This window comes from Lemur catta, chromosome 2 (assembly GCF_020740605.2).
Source record: "Lemur catta isolate mLemCat1 chromosome 2, mLemCat1.pri, whole genome shotgun sequence".
NCBI classification, from domain to species: domain Eukaryota; kingdom Metazoa; phylum Chordata; class Mammalia; order Primates; family Lemuridae; genus Lemur; species Lemur catta.
Genome location: NC_059129.1, coordinates 86779460 through 86801905, shown reverse-complemented (window position 1 = coordinate 86801905; position 22446 = coordinate 86779460). Strand labels below are relative to the sequence as shown.

Genomic DNA, 22446 nt, shown 5'->3' with positions numbered 1-22446 from the left:
TGTAAAATTTAGAAAAGTAAAAACTGTTTGTTTTAAAGACACTTTAAAACTTTGGTTGGAAATAATATCTACCAAACAATTACCATTGAGTTATCATTTTTAAAATTAAGTACTTTGCAGTACATGTAGCATGAAGAACCCTGTGTGTCCTAGTGAAATATTACAGACTCTCAAAGAATTGTGTCTACTTTGAATATCTAAAATTACTTTTAGGTAGCAGCAAATTAAAAGTAGTGAGATAAGTAACATTCATTGAATAAATTTTTCTTCCTATGCATGCTTTGGAAGAATAATGGATTACTGAATCATGTATTTTTTAATCATATAAAGTAACTTTAGAGATCATTGAGAACATCATTTTACAAGGTAGTATAGTGGGAAGAGCAGGGTCTTTGGAGTTAGAGGAAGGTTCAGTATGTCAGGTACACACCACTTACTGTGTGATTTGGGCCAAGTTTCCTAACTTTTAGTTTCCTTAAGTAAAATAGTTAAGTAAAGTAGGGATAATAATTTCTATTTCATTTTATCTGTATAACAGATCCTAGTAGACAATACATGTAAAACAGCCAACACAGTGCCTGACACATATTATTAGGAAACCTAGTTCCCAGAGAGGAACGGTGACCTGCTTTAAGGTTGGATGGCTAAAAGAAGACCTGTTTTTGAAAAGAGGGTGAAATGGTTTTGGTGTGTTCTTTTTTCTGTTGAGGCTATGATAAATTCCTTTTTCAGATGTGGATAGTTGATCCCGCATTCGTGGCTAACATTCTTTTTTAAAAATAAAAATTCAGTGAGTCAGTACACAAGAATTGCAGTTTTTAAATAAGCATTTACGTGTACTCTGTGGTGAGTTGCTATGCTTGTAGACTACGAATGTCATGTAATAATAACTTGTACTTTATGGTCTACCAAATGCTTTTACAAACTTAACCTCATTTGAATTTTACAACCTTAGTTTTTTTGTGCTACTTTCTGAAGCTTTTTACCTTCTTGCTTCATGGAAGAATGCAAGTTACTAAAAAGGCATTTGTCATTTTGATGTTCTTCCCCCAAAGCCATCTCACTTCTGGTTAGGTTTTTGTTTCCATGACCCTTCTTTCAGTTTAGATAATGTTCCGATGTGTATGTGTGTGTACATGCACACATTTAGGATGTTTCTGGGTAGCAGATTTTTGTTTCTAGATGAAAATTTATTTCTAATAGGCAGTCATTTAGAGGTTTTTTGGTTTGTGTTCTTTGCATTTTTTAACGCCCAATTTATTTTCACATTAAAGATTGAATTTGAACCTTTCTGTTATTAAAAGCATTACTTAATTTTCATCATATTCTTCATTTGGACACATTAAAACGGTGCTATATAATCCAGGATGCACCATGGACAGCCAGTATTTCTCAACTTAGATTCCTCTTGTAGGTTAAATCGCGATTAAGAGAACAGAGAAAGATGACCAGAAACAAAAACTATTTTACATTGCTTTCAATATTTTATATTGTACAAGAGTGTTACCTTTTAAATTAAGAAAATCATTTTGCATTTCTCAAATAATATAATTGAATCATGTTATATCAGCAGAATTAGAAACTATGTAAAAAGAAAATTTTAACCACAGACCAAATATGCAGTCATTTAGTAGATACATATTTCTAAGACATCAGTTGATTTTAATCCTTGCATTCCTAATATTGTAACTCAATGATATTAGGTTAGGTACTTCTTAAATTTAATCTGGTATCAAATTTTATAAGTTCTTAGCCTCTGAAATCTACCTAGATTTCTTTTTTTTTTAAGTCATTCAGTTTTTTCCATTCCAGATGTCGGTATAGAGGCTGTTAGAATAAAAGAGTATATATTAGGGATGAGTTTGCAAGAAATAGTTAAGATAGCATGGTGTAGTTGAAAGTGTACTTGGCTGAAAATCAGAAAATGTAGGTGCTGTACCAATTCTGCTGTAATATATTTCTGTAACTTTGTGAAGTCACCTCGTTTTTCTGGGCCTGTGATTATTCATGTAAAATGAGGGATCAAACAAGATCATTTTAGGCCTTTTCCAGTTCTAAAATGGAAACACATTCATTGTTTCCGGTATTTATGTTCTGTTTCCACAGTAAGCTTAGAAGTTCTTTAAGGACAGTGATCATGATCTCCCATGGAATTAAGTTGGTAACTCCTGGGTAGACAGGGCAAATGATATCCCATTTTATGGATATTGACAAGTGGTCATAGAGTTTGATTTGCCAGAAGCCACATGCCGAAGTAAATGGTAAAGCTCGGAATTGAATTTGAGATTTCTTACTCACGACTCAGTTGCTTTTTCCACTGGATTTGCAAAGTCACTTTAGTTCTTTCTTAAGTACTTTATAACCAAACCTTATTCTGGGAATGGGGAAATAAAATACTGATTTCTCTTATAGAGTATTTGGTCCTGAGTGTTTCATGAATGTTCCTTTCTGTGCCTAATACTGATAGGTACTATATGAGGTGAATAGAAGAATCCTAGGATTCTCTCCTTAAAATGTCTGACTTATTATGAGACTAGGTACTGTAAATAAGCCAGTTGTTGGCCGGTCTTTACTAAAGTGTTAAAAAGACCCAAAGATTGCTTTTTAAAGGGGAGACCCACAATGTTAACCTCAACTATAGTGTATGCGCAAGGATACAATATTGGACACATATAATCACTGTAGCATTTATATATGTTCTTAAGCTTCATGGAGGAGACACACAGAGGTTTTGTTTTAAAATCTAAAATATACTAGGAAGGGGAGATATAGAAAGAACTTTGTCAGTAATATATATCTTGTAGGTTTAGATTATAAAGATATGGGCAACTGATATTAAAGAAAAACCTAATTTATAGTGGTCTGAATAAACTGTTTGTAAACTTGTTAGTCACTATTAATTACAGATACCCAAAATTATTAATACATTCTTCCATGGGAAACTTAGTGACCATTGACTTCAGTAGAAATCTGGAATGGTAAAGAGGTAGCTACAGAGATAATTTTTGAATCGTGCATGTGTAACTTAAAAGATAGCATATCTGAAAGAAAGGACTATTAAATCAGTCAGATAGATTGTAACAAGCTTTAGAAGACTGCATGAAAAATTCAGAAGAAAGTTTGAATAATCAACACTTTACTTTTATGTTAATCAAGTCTGTCTTGTCAGCAGATGGCAGTTTTACTCTGCCAAAGTTTATTAATAGATATTGAAGTTCTGAGATAGTTGGAGACCCCAAGTCCTAACTAATAAATGTATGATCTATGCTTGTTCTGTCATGTTCTACATTTCTAGCCAGAGCAATGGCCACTCACATAGTCATGGGGTCCAGGGGTCCACTCACATAGTCCATAGAACAGGGCCAAACCAAACTGACAGCTATAGTCACTAAACAAAAAATAACATAAATCAGGGACAATTAAAAGAGTTATTTCATAGTAAACTGAAAGCACAGGGCATACATACATCCTTTTCAGTTTAGTTTAGGTGTTTGTTTGTTTTTTAACTTGACTTGCCTGAAGGAATGGAGTTATCTTCCATCCTAAAGAAATTGGATTTAAAGGAATTGCTTAACTTTAAACAGTCACACACACATAACACATTCTGATTTTGGTTTTTGTGTCTTTTAGTAGTAATTGCATGGAAATATTCACACCATCTCTCACATTCTTCTGTTATATTTTTTTTACTAAGAAAATAAATTTATATCTGCTTTGTTGTATGAGACGAAAGTTATAGACCCCAAGCCAAAAGGAGTAAACTCTATGGGGAGAAATGCTTATCCTAAGAGAATTAATCCAAAACATTTTAATTTAGAAAATATTCATAAATTTAGAAGGATATATTTCTAAATTGACTTCCCTTTTAAAACCAAAGTTATCTTTGCATTCCTTTGTTCTTCTGTTTTTACAGATGAGGGGTTGTGAAGAATATCTGAAATATTTCTTTATAGGTTCACCATTTTGGTTGGATGAGTATGATAGGGAAATACTTCTAACTTGGATGTGTGCTTTTTTTAACACTCTTGATGAAAATTGATCTTTGAGGAAAACATTCAAACATCATTCAAAGAAACCATGTTATATTATGCAGATGAGAATATAATCCAAAAAGCATTTTGACTTGTGAACTTGAATTAGATATTTGGTAGTAAGCAAAAAGTGTCTTTCAGTGTTTTGTAACTTGAGTATTAGATTTTTCTTTGTTCACCTGAGTTGCCGGTATGTCTCAAGAGTGATCATCTATGCCACTCTTCCACTAATCAGCCATATGTCAAGAAAAACATCGAGTTGCTTTCTGTAGTTTGTAACTTGGCTAATTCCTTATCTAATAATGTGCATAATCTCCTTATATGTTTTCAGGCTTGGCCTCCATAGTCTAGACATCCTATTACTCCATATCTGATCTTCTCCACCATTTTATGTTCTTGATTAATATGATAAATAAATTCATTACCATGCTATTTGTATTGGAAACATTTCCTTAAAGGTATATATGATTTTTTTTAAATGCAAACACTTGTAATATTTACCCCCATCAGCAGAATGCTATTTTACACTGTCAGCCTGAGAGAGCTAGAGTGCTGACAGTAGTGGACTTTATTTAACAGTCCTGTAAGGACAATGTTCATGTTTTTTTTTATCATCTATCTTCTAATAGTAAAACAAAACACTTTCTGTTTTGTATACTCATGGTTTTGGGTGTATATGTGTAAAATAGATATTTTAAAACATGGGAGATGAAATAACAATTAGCAAAACTTAAGTTATGGTTCCACACTATCGTTTGATGATGGCTCAAGTTGTAATAAGTACTTTCTAAATAAAACCTTTCCAAAATGTAAGGATTGACTTAATTAAAATGAAATAATATAATCTGTAAATCTACTTAACCACTGTCAAGTAAGCTACAATATGCCGAATGTAAAGCATAGATAATGGAGTTGGTATTCCACATGTTGGACTTGAAGAGCCTGCAGAACCGAAGTCAGTTTTAAATATATCTTGAGCTTGGGCAAAAGACCTGGATGGGAGAAAATTTGAGAATGTGAAGCTGTGAGATTAGAGAACACATTAAGAAAAAAGGTCCAAGGACAGAACCTTGGAAAGTATCAGCATCTAAGGTTTGGACAGAGGAAGCAGAGTCAGTGAGGGAGGCTAAGATGGAACTATTTCTTAATTAGGGACAGACAGAGAGGGAAGGGATTGATGGCCGCCATCTTTGGAGACTATCTACTATAAGCCCTTTATGCACAAGCCTTCTATTAACCCAAATTCACTCTTATTTCTTACAGGAGATTAGGCCTTTTAAAAACCTCCTTCTAAACAGTTAGAAATTTGAGTATAGTCTTTTGAAAAATTGACAGTTGTTAGTTGTATGATGCCTACTATTAGGTTATTAAGTATGAAATGTCCAATTTCCTTAAGTATTATAGTAAGTTTGACAGTTGGTATCTCTGACATTTCACTTTGACACTTCTTGTTTTATTTTTATTGTGAAGGTACATCCTCAGTCTTTCTAATGCACGTTTTGGCTTAAGATTATCTTTCAAGTTTTGTTTTAGAGCAATTTTTGTGAAACCATGGATAAGTCAACAATTCATGTTATTTTCAAATATGAGTACCGTCATGGAACCAGTGCAGCACAGACAGCTTAAAATATCAATGGAGTATTTGGGGATGATGTGGCTAATTAACACACAGTACATCAATGGTTTGAGAAGTTCCAGTCTGGCGATTTTAATCTTGAAAATGAGTCACGTGGGCTACTTCAGACCAAGGTGGATAATAATGAGCTGAAATCTGTAGTGGAAGTGAATCTATCTCAACCTATGCAGGAATTAGCAGCAAGGTGTGATGTTACTATACCAACAATATTGGACTATTTGAAACAAATTGGCAAGGTAAAGAAGCTGAATAGATGGGTAACCCATGAATTAAACAAGTGTCAGAATAGAAATCATCTCGAAGCTTGCCTTTCTTTGCTGTCACGAGATAAAGGCAAACCATTTGTATACCATATTATTACGTGCCATGAGAAATGGATTCTTATTGACAATCACAAGCATTCGGTACAATGGTTGGATAAAGATGAAGTGCCAAAACACAGTCCAAAACCGAATATTCATCAAAAAAGCTAATGGCGTCTATTTGGTGGTCCAGCACTTGTATTATCCACTATAGCTTAATAGAACCTGGTCAGTCAATTACAGCAGGTGTCTACTGCAACCAACTGGATGAAATGATGAGAATGCTTGCGATTAAGCAGCCAAGATTGGTCAATAGAAACAGGCCAATCCTCTTGCAAGACAATGCTTGACCAAATGTAGCACAAACAACACTGCTCAAACTACAATAGCTAGACTTTGAAACTCTGTTTTCCACTGTATTCACCGGACCTTGCACCAACTGACAAACACTTCTGCCAGGCTTTGGACCACTTCTTGCAAGAAAAAAATATGTTCAATTCTCAACAAGCAGTGGAAAACGTCTTTGGTGATTTCATCACCATTTGCTCTCCAGGCTTCTTTGCTGCTGGCATAAACAAGCTCCTGTTAAGATGGCAAAACTGTGTCGATAGTTTAGGCACATAATTTGATTAATTGTACTGCTTCTTGTTTGAGATATAGTGAACTACACTTTTGATTCAAAATCAAATATTTCATATTTAATGACCTAATATTTCTGAGTAGCATTTTCTAATGATTCCTCTGTACAAGGCACTGGACCAAGTGCTGTGTATCTATGTTGGGCTTCTGTTTTGTTGGAACCATCAGACCTATCTGAAAGGTGACTCTGGTTTACTAGTTACATGATTTTTGAGTAGATAACTTCAACTCTAGGAACCTTGGTTTTCTCCTCTCTGAGGGAGAAGTAAAAAATCTTGGATATTCACAGGATTATGACTTAAACTTTGTCATATTTGTAAGAAAGTGCTTTTATAAGTTGTAGTATTTTGTTAAACAAATATAAGGTTGCATTGTACAAATAATAAAATTGCACTTCTTTAAAATATTATTTCTTAGAAAATGGGATGAGGAGTATATTGGAATGTACTTTTTTCATTCTATAGTGCACCTTCTGCCACCACTAATTCCCATTCGGACTTGCTCCCTTAGAGAGCTAGTGTCAGAATTGGGGGAAGGAAGGGAAAATATAGCATGAAATAACTTTCCCAGTTGCATATCATCTAATTATTATATTTTCCACCCAAACCCTTATGCATATATACTTATACTCTTTTTTTCAATTCCATGTCTGTATTTCCTCTTTTTTTTTTTTTTTTGGAGACAGAGTCTCACTCTGTTGCCCGGGCTAGAGTGCTGTGGCGTCAGCCTAGCTCACAGCAACCTCAAACTCCTGGGCTCAAGCGATGCTACTGCCTCAGCCTCCCGAGTAGCTGGGACTACAGGCATGCGCCACCATGCCCAGCTAATCATGTCTGCATTTCCTATTTGTTTTTGAAGATTGTTCAGAAAAGCAATTATTTTTCTGTAATTGATTGCCACCTTAAATCTTCCCTCTTTTCAACTCAGTAAAGTATTTAATCTTGCCACATTAAAGGTAACTTGGTTAATTTCAATGTAAAACATCTCTTTCAGGTCATTTTTTACTCAGAAAATTCAAGATGTATTCAGTTATTTCAAAGTTCAGTCTTCCCTCATAAGGATTTTCATTTTCCCTTTCTCCTGCCCAAGATGGTATCTGGGTGCTCTGGAAAGCTTTCATCAATGATGTCAACAGCAGGGGAGGGCTCTCTTGTCTATGAGATGGCTTCCACTGAAATATCTTGTCTTATTAATGTGTTGTTAATGTGTTGGCCTAATGCAGTGGTTCTGAAACATCAGGATTACCTGGAAGGCTTGGTAAAACACAGATTGCTTGGAATTTACAATTCTTACAGATTTCCAGGTGATACTGATGCTTCTGAACCAGAGACCACACTTTGAGAGCCACAGGCTTAATGCTTTCACTGTTCTTCCCTCTGCTTTCTTCTTCAAACATTTTTTTCTCTTGGCTTCTGTGACACTCTTGGTTTGCCTGCTACCATATTGACTGTTTCTTCTTAATCTTTGCTAGCTCTTTCTCCTGTGTTGTGTTTTAAATGTTGAAATGTTGCAAAGCTGAGTTCTCAGACCTCAGTATCTATGTATTATTATTTTTTGGTGATCTCATCCAGTTGATTGACTAGAAATACCAACGATATACTAATGACTCCCAAGTTTGTACCTCTTTGCCTGACTTCTCCATAGATCCAACTTGGATATCTAATAGGCATCTTAAACTTCATATGACTAAAACAAAACTCTTGAGTTATTTTTTAAAATCTGCTTTCTTCATTCTTATACTTTAGTAAATTGTTGCCCAATCTAGACATTGTCTTTGATTCATCTCTTTTCCTCTCCACCTGTCCCGCCTGCATGCAGACAATCAGCAAGCCCTATTCACTCTACCTCTAAATCATGTCCCAGATCTGCCCAGTTTTCTGTATTAGTCCCATCAACCTTGTCCTCACAGCTATTACCAGTTGCTTGGGCTGCTGTAATAGCCTCCTAATGGGTCTCTCTCTTTATATATTCCAGCTTCCCTATAATCCATTCTTTAAATAAGAGCTAGAATGATTTTTTTAATGTAAGTCACAGTATGTCTTTCCTTCCTTAAATTTCTCCAGTTGCTTCCCATTGTGCTTAGACTGAAATCCAAAATCTTTTTCATGGTACATAGAACCTTTCAGGATCCAGGCTCTGCCTGTCCTTCCAGCTTTATCTTACCTCACTCTTCTCTTCTCCTACTAGGCACCAGCCACACCAAACACCCCAAATATTCTAGATCATCACTAAAATGTCACCTTTCTCCATGAGGTTTTGTGTGACTACACTGTCTAAAATTGGTAGACAGTGTATTCGGGAGTGTGTACACATGTATACACACACAACTTACTCCTTAGCACACTTATTTTTTAAAATATTATATATTTTTCTTATATATCTCACTTCGTCTTTGTCTCTTCCATGAGAAAAATAAACAGTGAGAACGAGGATTTGGATTTGGTTTGTTCAGTGCTGTATCTTCATTGCCAAGATTAGCACCTAGCCCATAGATGGGGTTCAAGTATAAGGGAATGATTTTTTTTCCTTAGGGCCTTTACATTAGTTGTTTCTTCTCCCTGATCTTCGGTTGGTGCCTCGTGCCATCCACATACCAGGTTAATAACCTGCTCAGATGGTCTTTCTGTACTACCTAGTCTGGAGCTGCCACTAGTCTCTTTTTTATAGCATCCTATTTTTTTGTTCTCTATGTGGCATTTTTTACAGTCTGATATTTTCTTATTCATCTTTTTGTCTGTGTATGAATTGTCTTTTCTCCTTCCCACTTCCCTCCACACACACTAGAAAGTGCATTCCATGTAGATTAGAGCCTTTGTTTTATTTACTGCTGTATTTCTAATATCCCAAACAGGAGCTGGATGTAGTAGGCACTCAAGAAATCTTGGTTTAAAGAGTAACCAAATGAAGTTCATCATTCTTTTAGTATAAAGCCTCACTTGCACCCCTTGAAGGCAGAAAACCTGACTCATTTCTCCTGCTTGCTGACAAGGCCTTTCCCTTGGCTTTCATTGATCCTCTGAAAGTCAGCTGTATTCTTAATTAAGCTGCCTGTATTTGAGCTGGCTGCTATCCCACAGCCTCTGATACAAATCCCAGCACTCTGCACTGCAGTAGCTTCCTTCCTGCAGTCAGAGGCTCTTTAATTTTCATTTACCTTGCTTTCCTCCTGGCAAGAGTTTTTCTGTATCACTTCCACATCCTGCTAGGGCTGAGGGAGCCTTAGGTAGGGCCTCCCTCTGTCCATCTCCCTTGCCACTGTTCTTACTCCTTTGTAGCTTCTCATGTTTGCAAAGCACATTCTCTGAGGCTTCTTGCTCCCAGGGATCTAAGTGAGAAGTGGAGGCTATAAGTCCTTTTTGCCTTTGAATTCCTAAGCCTATTCTGGAAAGAGGTAGTGGGGAGTTCTTTAGTCCCCGTCATGGACTCTCACCTTTGGGTCTCCAGCTAGTAAGTGTTTAAAAAATTAAAAAGTACTGTTTAGTTTTGAATTTCTTCTCTTCCTCACGTTTATCCCATGAAGACAGGGGTCCATTCTTTATACATTGTTTTCTTCTCACCTCTAATATCTTTACATTTATGCCATTTGAAAAGAATTGGAAGTCATTTTCTGATACACAGAAATTTAATTCTTTAAACATTGATTCTGTGCTTATAATTTCACTCCTTTGAATTTACAGCAGTTACTCTATCATCGATTTCGATTTACACATACAACTTTGGACATCTTAGCCTTTCTTTGTTGTCGTTTTAGATCCTGTTGTTTTGCCATGCATGTGAAAGATTTTATGGCCCTGATGAGAGTAGAGGCTTCTTGAGGCCATGGGCTCTCATCTAACAGGAATGTGCCTATTTTGTATTTCAGTGTGTTCTGAAAAATTGCTTTCTCAAACAAAACAGAAAGTTTATCATGCCCTCATTTGGTCACATTTTGTAAATTAAAAGCTCAGAGTTAGCTATCATCTCATCGCTAGGTGCCACTTGTGGATCACAAATAGTCATATGAATTTTTGTGACAAGTGCATGATCGATCCACAAATATAATGTTTAGAATCCCTGTGTGGACATTACTTAATAGAAAAATGAAACAAGGAGAGTCCTATTGAGTATCCATTTCTTTGATACATTTATAAATACATGGTTGAAGACTATATTAAATGACTTTATAATAATTGTTTCATAGTTAATAGTAACATCAATAGATAGGCTGGTCTCTATGTATATCTTCTTAGTTTAATGTTGCCGTAAAGTTGAAATTTTTTTTAGGATTTGTTTGTATTCATCTTAGTTGTGAGAGAAGTATGATAGCTCCTTACACTGATTCATACCCAACTTCAAGCACTTATTGTTCTTTTTTAGTATTTAAGGAAATACCTGGTTTTAACTTGTGAACCCTGTTTATACTCAGTAAGGGAAATGTGAGTACCTCCACTTTACTGTTAAGAAAACAGAAACATAGACTTGTACAGCATTAAGAGCTAACAGATAGAGCCCTGCATTCAAACTCAATTCTATTGGGTTCTGGAGCCTGGATGTGCTCTTTCTATTATTCTAATGGTACCTGGTAGCCAATACCCATTCATGGTAAAGTAACTGGGTGGCAAGTGCAAATGACTGATGTTGGTTCCTTTCTCTTATGAGAGCTGTGAAGGAGAGTAAGAGCCTAAACTTCTGGAAGGGTAAAAGAAAAAGTTACCAAAGGAAAGACTAGCTACCAGAGATGTTGACCTACTTTGCAATTTTGCCTAGAGGCAGCCCCATTTCCTTTAAGCCAATGACAGAAGCTGAATATAGAATATATTGGTCATTACATGCTCTAGACTTCAAATCCTGGCTTCTCTGCATACTTTCTGACTCTATGATCTTGGACATGACTCCATTTGCCTACCTTTAAAATGGGGGAGGATTAAATGTGTTAGTGCATGAAAAGCACATAGAATGGTGCCTGGCATGTGGTAAACATTCAAAAAATGTTAACCATTTGTGTGGCTTTATACATTGAGCAATATGAGAAATGTTCGTATTACTTTATGTGATTTGTGGAATAGAGTTTGAGCTATGGCTGGAGGGGCCATACATCCCAATTTACAACCACTGTCCTGATACAGTTATTATTAGTGCCCCCTTTTTACTCTACAGAGTGTCCCAACATAGATAATAAATTATTTGATCAGCTTAGCTGTAGTCAGCTTTGTTATTAGAAGAGTTTTGTGTCAAGAATTTGTTCATGTAAGTTTGTCTAAAGTGAAGTTTCCTCCAAGGGAAGACATATAACTTTTACTCTCTGATATATGAAGGGCTTTATATATGTTACAAATTAGGATCATTAGCATTCTAATGTTAGATTACCTGTCAACAAACTGCACTTTACTACTGGCTAGCTACATAGCTTTGGGCAAGTTAGTTTACTTATTGAAAGCTAAGTGCTTCATCTTGAAAATGAGGATGGCATTAGTACCTGTCTCCTAGGGCTATATAAATTAGGTAACGTATGCAAAGGATTATTCCAGTGTGTACTATATAGAAAGTACATATAAATGTGGTATAGGAAGGTAGAGTTTTCACTTAAGAAAAAGGCCTTGACACAGACTGCTTAGACACCTTGGAAGTTGAGAGACTGGAGTAGATGACACTGAACTAAGGTCCTCTGCAATGATAAAATCTAATGATTTTGTTCTTACAGGTATCAAAAACTATTGTTTGTTTTTATTTTGTTGTTGCTTTTATTGAGTAGGTAATAAATTTTGTCTAGCCTTCATCATGGCCAACCTTTTAATATTTATGCTTGTATCCTTTCTCCCCTATCCCTTTTGAATTATTTCAAAGCTATTTTTTAACTTCTTAAATATGATAGCTTAAAATATTCATATTTATCATATGTTCTTGCTTTTTTGTTTTTATTTTTCCAAACCATCTTCTGTTTTCTCATTCATCTTGCTTGTGTTAAATTTTTTTCTGCATTTAACGAATTCCTTTACATTATTTATGGTTCCATGGTTTTTGTTTTGTTTGTTTTTTTGCCGTTTTTGGTTTTACTTGGGGGGGTGAGGGGGAGCGTCTAGACCGTAAACTTTCAAAGATAAAGACAAGTGTGCATTTCATCATCTCCTCATTTTAATGACAATTCATACTTGCTTGGTGGCAAGTCCAGATATTGATGATTTCTAAAATCTTTTTATGTCTTAAAGATGATCTTCAGTGTTATATATTGGGCGGGATCCATTTGATTCTGATTATTTGGATTTTTTTTTTTTAATTCAGGTTGTTGGAAGAGGAGCCTTTGGAGTAGTTTGCAAAGCTAAATGGAGAGCAAAAGATGTTGCTATTAAACAAATAGAAAGTGAATCTGAGAGGAAAGCTTTTATTGTAGAGGTAAGTTGAGATGACATTTCTGTTGTCTAGATCTTCACCTAAGATGCTTTGTGAATTTAATATGAAAAAGATTGTTTCTCAGTTGTCATTTCTTTGTATACATGTACATCAGCAATTTGGTTGAACCAAAGGTAATGCCATATGGAGCCATAGGAACATTTTTTTATTCACACTCTTAATTCTGATTAAAAATCAGGGGAAAAGAGACTTAACTACATAAATGAATTCATCTCTTATTAGTGGAATTCAGATCTATTTCAAGGCATAGTATTTTAATTTTAAAACAGAAAAGAAATGGTACTCTTTCCCATTATCTAAAATTAAGAAAGAAAATTTTACTCATTTTTAACTGAATGTTTTTAAAACCTCAAATGAGGTTATTTTAAAAATAACTTCAAATTTGATTTTTCTCTTTTAGCATGAAAATTTACAACTCTATTCTCTTATAGATTGATGAAGGAAAATTCAATAATCATGGCATTACCATATTATCAGATTTATTACTTATTAACTTTGTATTATTTTGTATATTAGATCAGTGTTTAATTAAATCAGTATTTTCATCACTTTAACCTCATTGACCAATGGATAAATGGCCTCGGCCTCATTAACCTTCTGAATTTATATCTGTTTTCATTTAATCATAATTTCAAAGTATACTTCATGATTTTTTTTAATGTTAAACATGGAGAAATGAAGATTTAATTGATCTGATGAAGTGATTTGTAATTGGCCAAATGAGTTGAGATATGCTCATGAATGGTTTGATGTCATCATAAAGAAATATGATCTCTAGTAGAATACTCTAGGAGTTTGGCCTCAGCCTTGCCTTAGTCATGATTTTTATTTATGGTTTAGATAAGGTCATTGATCATATCCTGTTGTATTGGCAGTTTCACAAAGCTGCATGAAATAGCATATGTGTTAAATACTAGGAATCATGAGTCAAATAGCTTGGGGAAAATTTTTTTAAATCGAGATTATATGTGCATGGAATTTAAAGAGGCAAATGGTTCTCCAAAAATTCTTAGTAAAAAAACTTCAATCCCCTATACCTCCTTCCATCTAATTTTCTGCTTCCCAGAGACAACTACTTTGAGCTTATTCCTTCCTTTATGTTTGTCCCCCAATCCAGACGCTGTTTGTTCACTTTCTCTAAAGAATCTACCTCTAGTCTTCTGCTGGGATGATAAGAGATAGTCACTAAGCTGTTTGCAGTCAGAGAAGGAATCTTTGGTTTTAATTTTCAACCAATCTCCCACCCCCCTCCATTTATTGGCTCACTTGCATAGGTACCTGGTAGTACCACCACTCCCTAACCTTTTAGAGGTTTTGTGAGATATATCTGGTTGCTTCTCAGTTTTTCTCATTGCAGGTTTATGATTCAGCTCTTTTAGGTCTGTTACATCACTTATTGCTAGTCATTTGCTTTCCAACTTCCAAAAAATGGGTTCTGTTTTCTCATTTCACATATATATAGTAAATAAATGTAATAAATAGTGACTTCTGTTAGGACTGACAATCCACAAATGTTGGCTGTAGAGAGGTACATAAGATAAAGGTTTAGAGACCCTCGTGGACTTAATATGAGCCAGCAGCATAATGTAAGTAATAGAGAAGGAGAGGAAGAAGAGAGGGGAAAGGGCAGAAAAGAGAAGAGAAGGGAGAGAAGAAAGAGCAAGAAGTAGTTTGGTGGAGGGGGACAGGATACATTAATAGAAGTTAGAGATCTAGAACAAGAGAAATGAGTACAGCCAAACCCCTCACTGACCTCAGTGTGAATCACTGATCAGAGAAGATTAAAACTGGAAGTAGGGAGACCAGCTAGGAGAAGGCTGTAGTAATTACTGCAGTGGTTCCGGTTAGAATCACTAAGGCAATGGCAGTGGGAATGGAGTGGAGAAAATTAATTCAAGAGATGGAAAATGGAATAGAGGCAAGTATACAGAAAGATTGCACAATTTAAGTAAGGTAGATTAAAGTTGAAGCCCACCTGTACCACTTCCTAGCTATAGGAGGATTTAATAATCCTCTCTGAGCCTTAACTTTAAGATCTCATCTTTAAAATGGAAATGATAATACCTACCTAGCAGGTGCCCACCAGGGACCCATGTAGAGTAGCTAGACTGCTCAGTCATACCTATAGAAATGATGATAACAGTGGTAACATGGCTTCTACTGGCTTGGGTAACTCCGCTCAGTACCATCTGTAGGATGATATCCTAACATTTCTCAGCAGAGTTAATTTCTTATTCCATGTTCTTATCATTGCCTTGTTTATAACTCCTGTTATAGCACTTTGCACATTGCTTTAATTATTTATTTACCTGTCTGTCTCCCCAACTAAACCGTGTGAGCTGGAGGACAGGGATTCTGTGCCATTCTGGGCAGGCACTTGGTATTTCCAGTGCCTATGACCACAGTGCCTGCTACATAGTAAATAGTGATTGTTGAGTGGTTTAAATGTTTTGTACAATGAAAAGATTTTAATGATGCTGTGAAATCAGTACCTAAAAAGTTACCACTTTTTAAAAGAAACCTTAATTTGTTACAGCTTCGGCAGTTATCCCGTGTGAACCATCCTAATATTGTAAAGCTGTATGGAGCCTGCTTGAACCCAGTAAGTTTGTCACTTTTTTGTTGTTATCTGTCTATGAGAAATGACATGGCAGAAATGTACAAGTGTGTAGTTTAGGAAGCTGTCTTGATCTGCTATCTTAGATGTATTTCTGAAAGAACAGTTGTGCTTTATATATTTATTTTGTTTCTAGCCTTTTAGTAAAACGGTATAAGAGTTGTTTTAGGTGGTCTTATCAAATAACTTCATCTTCTTATGAGGCTTTTGATATCCTGTGACAGCACCTACTAATATTATTAGCACTGAAGAAAGTCCCGGAAAGATCTTATGGTTGTGTTTTTACATATATCTCCACTCCTGCTGGGCTCCTAGAAGACAAGATCTTAGGTCATAGATACTTTTTTCCTTTCTTTCATACCATTCACATAGCAGGGGCCAAAAAAAAATGATTTTTAATGTGTCTGTAAAATCAAGGGGTTGAATTAAATTATTTCTCAAGGGCCCTAAGATGCCATAGCTCTGGGGTTAATTCTTCTTGCGTATGTTTTCTTTAGGTGTGTCTTGTGATGGAATATGCTGAAGGGGGCTCTTTATATAATGGTGAGTGTCATTAGACCTGTCTTTATGCTAGTAGATTAAAAGAATTTGAAAGCTTTTAATATAAACTCTAAGTTATTTAATGTTCTTCATAATTTATCATCAGACTCAAAAGGAGGTAATTAAAAGAAATCTGCAAAAGATTAAACATGAATAGATAAGAAAGATGCTATAACATTAATATGTGAAATTTAGAAGTCTATATCAACTTTTTAAATTGATAGTACTTTTTGTTATGTTAAAAGCATCAAGTAAAATAAAATAAGCTTTTTAAAATAGATTTTAATATATCTTCAGACTTTCCATTTTTCTTTTTCTCCCTTATCTTTGAGCCTCCTCATTTTAAAACCCTTTAACCATACTTCCATTTCAGTCTGCTTTATTTTTTCTTTTCAAAAAATAAAATTGTGAAAACTCACTGCACAGAACATTTTAATTGTAACAATGAAAAAAACTTTGTGTATCATTGAGTTATCTTTGTAGAACAAAGCTCTTTTACCCTAAAAATACCAACCATAATATAAATATATTGTTTCTTATAGCACCAGGTAGAGAAAATAAATTATCGTATTTTGCTTTTTAATTAACATTATTTTATATAAACTTTTACTTATATTTACTGCCCATGTGTTCATCATGGTTGATGGGTATCTAATGCTCCACTGATTTTTGTTTTTTGGTTGAACTACTTCTAATTTTTAACTGTTATGTAAAATATAGTTATAAACATCTTGACATACATTTTATTTCTTTGTGTACTATTTCTCTGCATCTGCCTTATAGTGTGTGCCATAAGACTGCTTATAATTTATATTACTGTGTGAAAGACTTTATCTATCAATATCACTTAGAAAAGTTTGGTGATATATATTAATTTTAGTTGTATGTATGAATAATATTTAATAGACTATTAAATGTTAGATACTTATATAATTATCCACTCAAAATTATGTGATATTTCCATCTTTTTTATTTAGAAAAGAATTAAAAGCAGGACTGATGGAGCATGTATAGAAAAATACCCAGTCATATGTTCTGAGAGTACTTGGATTCACATTGTATCTTTTGTTATATGCAATAAAGTTCTTTTTAGTTTGTGCCTTTCTTTTGCAGTGCTGCATGGTGCTGAACCATTGCCATATTACACTGCTGCCCACGCAATGAGTTGGTGTTTACAGTGTTCTCAAGGAGTGGCTTATCTTCACAGCATGCAACCCAAAGCTCTAATTCACAGGGACCTGAAACCACCAAAGTAAGTTCTAATAACATGATGCCCCTCACCCCTCCTCCTGCCCCTTCCTCCTTCTGTCTTGTTCTCACTCTCTCACTTTCTTTCACCTCCCCCACCCACTCCCTAATTCAACCTGATTGTTGTATAAAAGTTTCTCTTTTTCTTTTTGGCTTACTCAGTGTTTATTTTTAACTCACCATCATTTAGTCATTTAAAGTAAGCTTATATTTTAGATGTTGTCTTTAATGGGATTTTTATTTTTAATAACTCCTACCTTTGATTAGCATACTTATAGAATCTGTTAGTCTATACATCTCATTTTGTGCCTGCGATATATAATGTTGCTCATAGACAGTTCCTGGAGAACAGAGACAAGTCTGACTGGTTTCTTCCTGTATCCCTAACAGCTAGCACAATGTCCACACGTAGACATTCTACAAAAATTTGCAGAGTTATTACTACTCGCCCTTTTAGAGAAAAGCAAAAGGGCATTTCTGGCATCATGGTGGAGATTGAAAATATTCTGAATTTCTTCATAATGAGAATCTTTGGGACGTCAAAAAACTTTTAAATTCCTTAGATAAGTAGTTTAAAAGGCAAAAGTTTTGGGGTTTTTGTTGTATAAATATTTAGTTAAAGAAAACACATGTAAAATGTATTGTTCCTTTTTCTCTCTAATTTCGTTTCTTTATGCACCTGTGACAAAGTGAAAAAGTCCCCACATATCTTCCCACACGCCACCCCTACCCCACCACATCAGTCTTCCGTGAGAGGCTCCCCCTAGGAAATTAGTATAGTCTTCAGTTTTTCCATTCTGTTGATTCTGGTTTAAAGCATTAAAACATCCCCTCTGGGTGTAACTTTTCACTCAAGTTTAATCAGGTACACTCTACATACATTCCAACTCTTAGAATGGCTGTTCTTGCTAGTGTACCTTATTTCTACTCCTAGGCTTAAACTGGTTCTGTTTCCCCAGGTCCCTGGTAAAATAATGTTTAAGCTGTAGATTCATGACATTTTCATTTTTTAAACTTGACTCCTGAGGCTATTATCTTAGCTATCTGCCTTAACTAGTGAAGAAAAAATGTCTTTTTTCTCTGGTTATGGATATTTGATCCTCCTTCCCCCCCATATTAACACAGAGTTGAATTATTAAAGCAAACTAGTGAGAATTATAGCTCTTATCCAGCACAAATTGACTAATGATTTAAAGGGTATAGGTACGTGTCAGGTACAGACAAAACATTCTTTTCCTTGAGGAGCCTGAAATCATCAGGTGCAACACCTAAGTGTCCCTTTTCTTCTACATTAGGGTGTGTTTTGGCTTTGGAATAAGTGGCTAGTTATTGAACAATATATGGAGAAATATCTTACAAAAGGAAACCGTTTCCATTTTCTAACATCTTTTGTATTGCATTAATTACACAGCTTAAACTACTATCCCCAATCTCCATCCAACCATACCTCATAAATTTTAGGTTTATTTAATCAATCTAATTAGACCAGATATATCCTTCTAAAATCAATTGTAGATAGGGACTCTCCTTTTGGTAGTAAATACCGTTAACATCTAGGTCATTCATTCTTCTTAGGCCCCTTACTGGTTGGATCCATCTTGCAAATCATCTTCGGTACACCTAGTATACAAATTGGAATTTAGAATTAAAATTGATTTTCCAGAAGGTACTGGGGAAAAGAAAATTCTTTAGCATGGCTATGCTTTTATACACAATTGAATATGCATGAATACCTGCTATATCTTATTGTCAGTGGAAAAATCTAGATTCTGTGATCAGGAAGAGTTTCTCAGAATGGCATATAAAGAAAGCACCTGATAATCTAATGAGGCATTTTATGTGGTATTCGATTGTGCTTGTGACCCTATTTTACTTATCTTGCAAGTTCATTCACAGGTACAGCAGAAATTAAAATGTATTTTAAGTCCTAACATAGTGTGAAAGTAAGCCTACAAAGATAATTTAAGTTCAAATTTCAGTGAGCCTTGAATGGCATTGTGAAGGCTGGTGGACTATTAAAGTCTTATGAGTAAAGGAGTAGTAATATATTATAAAAGTCATTCAGAAAAATTATTATGATATCTTAAATGTATCAGGATAAAACCAGTTACAAAATTCTTACAATTTTCTTGGGTAAAAAGTGTAAGAGTTTGAACAAAAACATTGAGATGGGGGGAAAATCTTTTTAGTTGAAGTACGTACAGAGTGCATTTAGCATTCTTGAATTATAAAGGAAGTATTTTTGGTAATATGGAGATGTGAATAGTAGTCTTTGAATTATGAAAATATTTTTCTTAGATGTGAATAAGTAGGTTTTCTGGCTTATCTTAATCACATTGGACTAAAAGAGAACAAATTTTATAAATAATCTCTCCAGATATAAAAAGTTTGTAACATTAGGAATCCCCATGTATTGCTGTTGAATATTTATTGCTACAGTGTGATTATGCAAATTATGGTACCCATCTCTATTTCTGTTTGTCATCAAAAGCAAAACCTTTTAAGTAAGAGTATGTTACTTGATGATTGTAGTTAGGTAATATGGAATCTGGAATCTAGGAAAGTCAGAATCTTTTTTTTTTTTTTTTGTCTCCCCCACCCACCCAAAAGTCAGAATCTTAAGGTCAGAAATTTTCTAGAAATCTTTCATCAGGTCCCTTTTAACCATAATGGATTTGTACTCATCCCAGACACACGTATTCTGAACACAAAAATGGTTTGAGGATTGAACATTTTTAGAAGTATCTTCAAAATGAAGACATTTAAATTAAGGACCAGTTTCCTTCTATATTGGTTTATTTAACTTTATTTTCTTAAATTAAATTATATAATATTATTTTTAAAATAACACATTGATGATTAAGCCCCCATTTCAGGACACCATAATGTTGACTTACTGGAAGTTTTTGAAACCCCATGTTTTGTTTTGGACAGAGAGAAGTATGGTCAGGAAAGATTATAGAAAGATGAAAATGTGAGTCTAGCAGCCTCCCTAAGAGAGCTAAGTCATGGTCAGTTAATTTTTGTTGCTATTCCTCTGAACTATTAGGCTGGTATAGTGACCAAATAACATTTCACAGAAGTTGAATTGTAACATTGATTTTGCCTAATTCTTTCAATTTCCACGAATATCTCTTCTTGTATTGTAGAATCAAGTATTGGCCTTGTAACTTTTGACATATATATTTTTTTAACAGCTTACTGCTGGTTGCAGGGGGGACAGTTCTAAAAATTTGTGATTTTGGTACAGCCTGTGACATTCAGACACACATGACCAATAACAAGGGAAGTGCTGCTTGGATGGCACCTGAAGTTTTTGAAGGTAAAATGGCAAAAGCATGATATGATTGATAATCTGCCTCACCCCATGTGAATCCAATATGCGTTTATAGATTTTCCCCATTTCCATGATTTTATTTCTGCATACTGCGTAATTATGAGGTATATACTGAAGTCTAAGAAGGAATTAAATAAATATAGCCTTATATCCTAAATTTTATGACAAGGTTTCAGTTGTCTGGCATCTTCTGTGCAGGTTCAAGCATGTATACAGTTGATCCTCATTGCTCAGAGGTTCTATAATTCCAAAATTGTCTACTTTCTAAACTTTATTTGTTACCCCAAAATTAATACTTGTGGTACATTCACTGTTATTTGCAGATAATGTGCGTGCATAGAGCAGGGTAAATTTTGAGTCATCCTAACACACGTTCCTAACTGAGGTCTTATAACAAGGCAACACTCCACCTTCTTACTTCAGCTCTCATGCTATAAATAGGTGTCCTTTATGATCTGTTTAGAGCCATATTTTTCCCATTTTGTGAATTTTTTTGATGATTTTGCTGTTTAAAATAGCCCCCAAGCATAGTACTGCCTAAGTACAAGAAGACTATGATATGTCTTACAGAGAAAATACATGTGTTAGATAATCTTCATTCAGGGATGAGTAACAGTGCTGTTGGCCGTGAGTTCAATATTAATAAATTAACAATATATATTAAATAAGGTGTCTTTAAGCAGAAGCACACATGAAACAAGGTTTTGTATTGATCAGTTGACAAAAATGTTCTGACCAAAGGCACACGGGAGCCTAGCCCTGTATTTTCCCCTAGGAGCAATTATTCAGTGTTCACAGAGACTTTGTATATCATAAATACCAGCAATAGCAGTGCTTTTGTATTGGTTTCCTAGTAACTAAAAATGGACAGCTCTAAAATTTGAATGAACATGCCTTAAAAAGAATGCAAGTAATTGGGCAGACTAGAAATAAAGGGCAAACTTATATGTTTACTTTCTTTCTTTTATACCTCCATTTCTCACTCACGTTGTAAAAGATCAGTCCATAAAATGTATACTTGGTTCCTGTATAAAAACATCAAATTATCTTTTAAATGCAAGAAGTTAAATTGAAGGTGGATGATTTGTACATTAGGAAGTATGAAACCCCGTAAAATTCAGATACATTGAATTAATCAGACCCTGATTTTGGCTTATTTCTTTTATTTTTGATGAGTTTAAAGTTTTTTACTTTTTTGTTTTTAGCCACCTCAGAGAAAAAGAAAATGCTATGCAACTAGTCACTTGAATGGAGCAGTTTTGCCCTAAAATGCAATTAAAAAATTAGTGGACAATGGAGTGTCATATTGCATAAAATTGAATAATGCCTTCTGTATCATATATAAAACATATATATTTGGTATTGTTTTAAAATTATATACTTAATAAATCTTTTGGTGAGTTAAAATGGCATATTATGGAGAACAAAAAGATTTGTTTATACAAAAAAGTAATAGTTACTGTTAATTGTCTAGAGCAACAAAACTGAGACGATTAGGCTATGTAGACATCTTCATTTCTGAAAGACGTCAACTGGCTGCACCTATATCCTAAATGAGATTGTAACATTGTAAGCCACATTACAGTGTACTACTTAGCATGTAAAGCTATCACTATAAAAACTGTTTATTCTTAATGGTGGATTGGGGTTTTTTTGGCGTTGGCTTAGGAGGGGTTTCTTTGACCATTTATTGTACGGATTCACTCACC

General features: G+C 34.7%; 1 protein-coding gene across 3 annotated transcripts in view; it reads left to right on the top strand.

Annotated features, from left to right (window-relative positions):
* MAP3K7 (mitogen-activated protein kinase kinase kinase 7) overlaps positions 1-22446 on the top strand; it is a 61393-nt gene that overhangs the window by 1355 nt on the left and 37592 nt on the right. For all 3 annotated transcript variants that reach the window (XM_045544033.1, XM_045544035.1, XM_045544034.1), the window contains exons 2-6: positions 12867-12977; positions 15532-15597; positions 16110-16155; positions 17266-17404; positions 20598-20722. In XM_045544033.1, coding sequence (XP_045399989.1) covers positions 12867-12977; positions 15532-15597; positions 16110-16155; positions 17266-17404; positions 20598-20722 — 487 coding nt within the window. The remainder of the gene's footprint in view (positions 1-12866; positions 12978-15531; positions 15598-16109; positions 16156-17265; positions 17405-20597; positions 20723-22446) is intronic.